Here is a 6,633-nt window from a genome sequence, read left to right on the forward strand (position 1 = left end):
TGTCAAAGTGCACAAATGCAAAAATAAATAAATCAATAAATAGCCTACATATCACAACAGTCTTCATTTTCATCGAGCAAAATATTCGATTTCCTTTGATTTCAAGTATATTAAAAGACTTTTGCATTGCATTTTATTATTATTTTGTTATTATTTCTATCATTGTATAAAATATATTTATTTATAGTATTGTCTTTATACTATAGTATAAAGTGTCTTTAAATATAGTATTTATGTTCAAATTAATTTAATTAAGTAATAATGTAAAAAATAACGAATAAATATATACATAAATGCAGTATATTATATATTGCCTACATAATATCCTATTTATCGTTTCAAAGCAGCTTTACAGACAATGCAATGTGTCTAAAATTAGATTTTGAGATTTAATGACTGCAACATGTTCTTGACGTTCTTTTGCTGTATTAAAACAACAAAATAAAAATTAAAAAAGTTTTTTTCATGCATTGTGCAGGTAAATTCATACTGTTTCGGATTCAAGCACTAAACACAAGTTTTGCCTTCTCTTCCTTCCTCACACACACACACACACACACACACACACACACAGACACAGAAGTGCGCCAAAGATGGTGTAGGGGGTAATCTAGAATAATCCTGCTTTATTGGCTGTTACCGCTGTGACGCAGGTCCGCTCCCCCTGATAGAATCTGGGTGACAGCCTGACATTTATACACATACCTACACACAGTTACCAGCTAGTCTCTTTCTATCTTACATGACACACACACACACACACACACACACACACACACACAAACACACACACCGTCTCCCTCCCTCTCCGTTTGCATAGCCATCTAAACAGGGACTTGACTTCCCTTAGACTTCATTTGCCCTTAAATTAAGCTAATTATAATGACTACAGACTAAACCTACCTACCCCCCCCCCCCCCCCCCCCCCCCCCTAAAATAAAACATGCAGCACTTTTAAAAGCCATTAAAGACATTAGAGTCTTAAAGAACCATTTCCTTATGAAGACGCCCCTTTGTCAGATACAATATAGGCACATTTTTCTGCAAATTTGTCCCTAAAATATAGTTCTAATTACTCACCTGTATAAAGGTGCATCTCAAGTTTAAGATCTGATGACTTTCTCTAGAGGGCAGCATTGACATTCCCAGCTATCTATAAAGGCAGAAGGGATGTTTTTTTGGTAGTCAGTTTTAATTGGTTCATTTATTATATAGGCTGCGTATTCCTTTACACTAATGTCTTTTAGAAATTATAAAAATAATTTTCTGAGACATGTATACCACGTCGATTCTTGGGGCTACAGAAACAGAATTGATAAATAGCCTAAATAAAAATAAAAAAGTTCAGCAAAAATTATTAAGCTATACTTTATTATAAATATCTCTGATTTTCTTTAACAGGTCGTAAAGGGGTATAACTGTGTATAATATTACTGTAGGCGAGAAGCGTGTGTCTGGATTGGTTTGCGCAGCTGTCACTCAAATTCACCGTCACTCCTGCTTTAGTTTACGGGTTAATCTCTATGCATCCTCACTGTGCAACCGAGATGACATGAGCAGCCAGCAGTTTGACAGAACAGCTGACAATGTGATCATACAGGTATGTAATCCGTTCAACACATATTATTGATTATGCGCATCTATATTCATTCAGTGCGCAATTTATGTATTAATCGGGCTTGCAGCTTATTGATTTATTGATTTATACGTTTATTTTCCACAGAATAAAACAACATGTAAAGGCTCAAAGCGTCCAGGTTTCACTTTAAAAGAGAAGAGGGACAGAGTCTTTTGCCACTTGATACTCGTTTTCTTGGAAAGGCGTGCCCTTTTTTCTTTGTCCGACCTGAAAACTCATCGCAATCATGCAGCAATCATTTTGATTCTCACGGCTCCCCGAGAGCCGTGAGAACCCGCGTCCACCGCCGTCGCCACGAACTTCAGCGCTGTGCGCAAACGGGACATCTGGCGAGCTTTTACGCACAGTGGTGAGGCGCAGCAGCGGTGCGCTGCATGCAAAACTAATGCATAGACGTGCATATAAACTCTCACCTGACTGACTCTTCTCTAGAATAAATTCATGACATTATAGCATTTTCCTTACAACCGCTTATCGTTTCGTTGGACATGGCTAAAGCGATATAAAATTACAGACCTGATTCTAGGACTCTATAACAAACCGATCTCTAATCACTCGCCATGGAAGAGAATCTGAGTAACTTGAGCGTGCTGAACTGGGAGCAGGTGAAACGTCTGGATGTCATCCTGACCGAATCCATTCCTATTCACGGCAAATGGAACTTCCCCACTTTGGAGATGAAACCTCGGGATATTGTCAAAGTGGTGCGGTGCCGCATGGAAGAGCGCAAGATCCACGTCCGGGAGGTCCGGTTGAACGGTTCCGCGGCCAGTCACGTTCTCCACGAGGACAGTGGTTTGGGCTACAAGGATCTGGATCTCATATTTTGCGCGGATCTGAAAGGAGAAGTGGCGTTTCAGACCGTCAAGGATATCGTTCTCGACTCCCTCCTGGATTTTCTGCCTGAAGGAGTGAATAAAGAGAAAATTACTCCAGTGACATTAAAGGTAAACATTTAGTGAGCGTATTATTTGTTAGTTACTTTCATTTGTCTTCATTTGTATTGTAAACCAGTGTCCTGCTTAGCTTAAACCAGCCCAAACTGTTTTTTTTTTTCTGTTTTTTTCTGTGTTTTTTTTCTGGTTTTACAGGGGTTTTGGGCACTTTTCAGCTGGTCAGACTGGGAGACCAGCTAAACCAGATAAAGAAACCTGCTTAGAATGGCTTAATATGTTTGTTTTTTAAAGCAAGGTAGCTAAAAATCCAAGCTAGTAATTGAAACCTTGCAGGGGTTTATCGATTCATCATTGCCATTGCACCCTTGAGCAAGGCACTTAACCTCTATCCCATCAGGACTGCCCTTATTCTAAGTGTAGCTACTGTCACTTTGGATAAGCAAGATTCAGCTAAATACAATGACATAATTCCATGTTTCATGTGTTAAGTAAAGGGGAAGTGCATGACATGTTATAATTTGACACTGACTGGACTAGACATGCCTCTAGTGTCTATTAGATTTAAGCTGCAATAAGATAAGGTCACTGGTTGTAAAAACGTTGGTTTCTACTACAAAGAGGATTTCTCTAAACCAATTTACAATGGATCCGCTTTCACCTCTCTCTACCGTATGCAAAAGCACACAGCGTTTTCATGTATGCAAATTAGGCTGATACAATTTATAGCTATAGCAATGCAATGTAATGCCTTTACTGGATATGCAAAGTGACTTTACAATGTCAAAATTATGCATCTGCAGTCTTCTACTATTGACAAAATGCTTATTGTAGACATATTTAACTTTTCTTGCACACATTTCAATAATGCAGAGAACTTAGCAATGATTTAAATAATTATTTGTCTGCTTTAACACCCACATACAGTTTTGTGCATCTCCATCTTTCAACATACATACATTTTTCATTGAACATTATATATTGGACTATTTCAAGAAAACACTGTCCTCATCCCAACCATTCTTTCTCTTTCCTCAGGAGGCTTATGTGCAGAAGATGGTGAAAGTGTGTAATGATTCAGACCGTTGGAGTCTAATCTCCCTCTCCAACAACAGCGGGAAGAACGTCGAATTGAAGTTCGTGGATTCCCTGCGGCGACAGTTTGAATTCAGTGTCGACTCTTTTCAGATCCGCCTGGACTCCCTCCTCCTCTTCTACGAGTGCTCGGAGAACCCCATGGCTGAGACGTTCCATCCCTCCATTGTGGGAGAGAGCGTTTACGGAGACTTCAGCGTAGCCTTGGACCACCTGCAACGGAAACTGATTTGCACACGAAATCCAGAAGAGATCCGGGGCGGCGGCTTGCTGAAGTACTGCCACCTGTTGGTGCGAGGTTTCCGTGCCGCTTCGGAAGCCGAGATGAAGCTTCTCGAACGCTACATGTGCTCCCGGTTCTTCATCGACTTCTCGGATGTGGCAGAACAAAGGCGCAAGCTCGAGTCCTATCTGCAGAATCACTTTGTGGGACTAGAGGACCGGAAGTATGAGTACCTGACCACCCTACACAGTGTCGTCAATGAAAGTACAGTATGCTTGATGGGACATGAAAGGCGACAGACTCTGAGCCTTATCACCATGTTGGCAGTACGCGTGTTGGCAGAGCAGAATGTAATTCCCAATGTGGCTAACGTCACTTGCTTTTACCAGCCTGCGCCGTACATTGCGGACGGCAACTTTAGCAATTACTACATTGCTCAGGTGCAGCCAGTCTACACCTGCCAACCCACTCACACATTCTCGCCATGGTTGCCCTGCAACTGACCAAAATGTGTTAACTCACATCTGGTCCAACATGTCCATTTAGAGCACCCGCCCAATGACAAGTTGAGAAGTTTGTATTTGTGTGCTCAACAATGTAAGGAAAACCCAAGACTTGGCAACCCAATTGGCGGTTGCTAGCTCGCTGCAAGGGGAAGCTACGAGCGCGTCTGATGGGAAAAAGAGAAGAAGAGTGAGGTAACTTGGATTTGTTCCCATTTGGCAGCATGTTCTACCTAGGCTTTCCATGGCTAAGTGCCAGGCCTAAAGAAGCACAACACTGGCTGAGAGGAAACACCATGGACACATTATGAACAGCATCTGAGTTACACAGACACAAAAGGGACTGTCTTTTTTTTTGTGTGTGTGTACGTATGTGTGATAGACATACTTGAAGAATCGAAGAGATCCTGCATATTGCGCAAAGGGCGGAAAGATTAGCAAGGGAAGTGTTTTTTTGTTTGTTTTTTTAATGCTCATTACTCATGCTATCAGAAATAACGAACTGAAATCAATGGACACTTTTCTCAAGCCAAGGATATTCTCGTAGATACCAGATACCCAAAACAGATTATCAACTAAGTGCCTTAAACTGAAAAATGAAAGTCACTCTGTTAATGACTCTAAAGTACATCTTTTTGGAGTCACATATAACTGTGGGTAGTGTACAGTAGTAATGGGTTATGAATTTTGAAAGCCACTTGATCATGAATTTCCAACCAATAGTTGCATCACCTAATTCTTATAATGTATTAATTTGGCACCACAATAGTGAGAATAAGGGGGCCTATATGAAAGTGTTGCATATTTCCACCTGAGGCATGTACGTATGAGTTTTTCACAGCTTCTTGTCTCATCTAAACTGACCTCAATATACTGTTGGCTCAGCGCTGGCTTAGCTCAGATTAAAATGTCCAGGGCAATGCCATTACATCTAAGGCAGAGAGGTAAAACAGTTTGAGGCTGAACAGGAAGAGAATTAATGAAAGTTGTTTAAGACCAAATTGTTGTTGTTACATCCAGGTTACCTGGCGTCTTTCAGCAGGCCTAATTATCACACAGCTACCAAATCCAGAGATTATACCTTTGACACATCTGACCTGCATAACCTGGGGGATTAAGACCAGCAGAGATACAGCAGTGAGAAGCAGAAGCACAATTAAGGGAAGTTCAACAAATACCAAAGATATTCTTAATGTTCCTCAAGATTGTGAAGCAACAATACTTGACGTAAGAGCATCTACATGCTGTTGGAACCCCATTTGAATTATTCCATAAAGTCTGAATCAAAAAGCTCAGATGCATACTGTTAAAGCCTTGTCCCAAATGCTCCCCTAAGCCCTTGTGGTCCTCCTCAGTCTACACTTTGGTGACGCAATGCTGCATAGACTGTATGGTAGTAGTCCAAAGGTGTGGGCTTGCCAAAATGGGTGCACTCATGAGCAACCTTCAGAATCCAAAAATGGGACACCATGCGGTTACATGCATGCAATGGCTGTCACGAGTCTGCAGGATTGCAAGTTGGGACAGGGCCTAAGTTTGTCGCTTGCGCTTATGGATAAATTCGCCTGATCATACAGAGATGGACACTTTCCTCTCATACGCTCCCTCACATTATCATCATATCTCTTATTTTTCTACTGATTCTTCTATTTTTGTACATTGGTGATGTTTATGAAAAGGTCTTGGTTAGGACCTTACTCTAATGCTGTGAAGAGTACTGTTGTCTTGGCCGAGCATTAGTGCAGCAAATTCTCAACAAGCGTTGGTGTAAATTTTCATACTGAGTCATCACGGTTGGATGCCCACACAAGTGTGAATGTCCCTGTGTATGTGTGTCTTATCTTCTAAATTAAACGTGTATGTGAATTCAGACGTGAAATTTTGAGTGTCGATATCGCAATGCATCATGTATTTGCAAACGTGAATGACTCATTAAATGGTGATTTTAAAACATACATCGACTCAGTGATGTTTGTTAGCAATAAAAAAAACACACAAATCACAATTTGACCCTGATCTCTTGTTGGCCCATAGATTATCTCTTCCTGTTGTGTGGTTTCAACAAAACTAACAGACAGCATGGTATTCAGAAAGCCCCAATGGGCACTACAATGCATTTAGGACGTTTTTGCAGGTAAAAATCATGCTAGACCAGGAGTGTCCATGCTCAGTCCTGGAGGGCCCTGTCCTGCAGAGTTTAGCTCCAGCACCAATTAAACACACCTGAACCAGCTATAATCAACAAGGTCTTACTAGGCGTACTAGAAACTTCCAGGCAGT

The 6,633-nt window shown here is 41.0% G+C and overlaps 1 protein-coding gene across 1 annotated transcript; it reads left to right on the forward strand.

Annotated features, from left to right (window-relative positions):
- The first annotated feature begins 1,183 nt into the window (after positions 1-1,183).
- On the forward strand, positions 1,184-6,308 carry tent5ab (terminal nucleotidyltransferase 5Ab). The gene is made up of 3 exons (XM_084099401.1): positions 1,184-1,600; positions 1,724-2,586; positions 3,571-6,308. The coding sequence occupies exons 2-3, from the start codon at positions 2,200-2,202 to the stop codon at positions 4,351-4,353; spliced, it is 1,170 nt and encodes a 389-aa protein (XP_083955527.1). The 5' UTR covers positions 1,184-1,600; positions 1,724-2,199; the 3' UTR covers positions 4,354-6,308.
- Positions 6,309-6,633: the final 325 nt, after the last annotated feature.

This window comes from Abramis brama, assembly GCF_963993115.1.
Source record: "Abramis brama genome assembly, chromosome: 22".
Lineage (NCBI taxonomy): Eukaryota > Metazoa > Chordata > Actinopteri > Cypriniformes > Leuciscidae > Abramis > Abramis brama.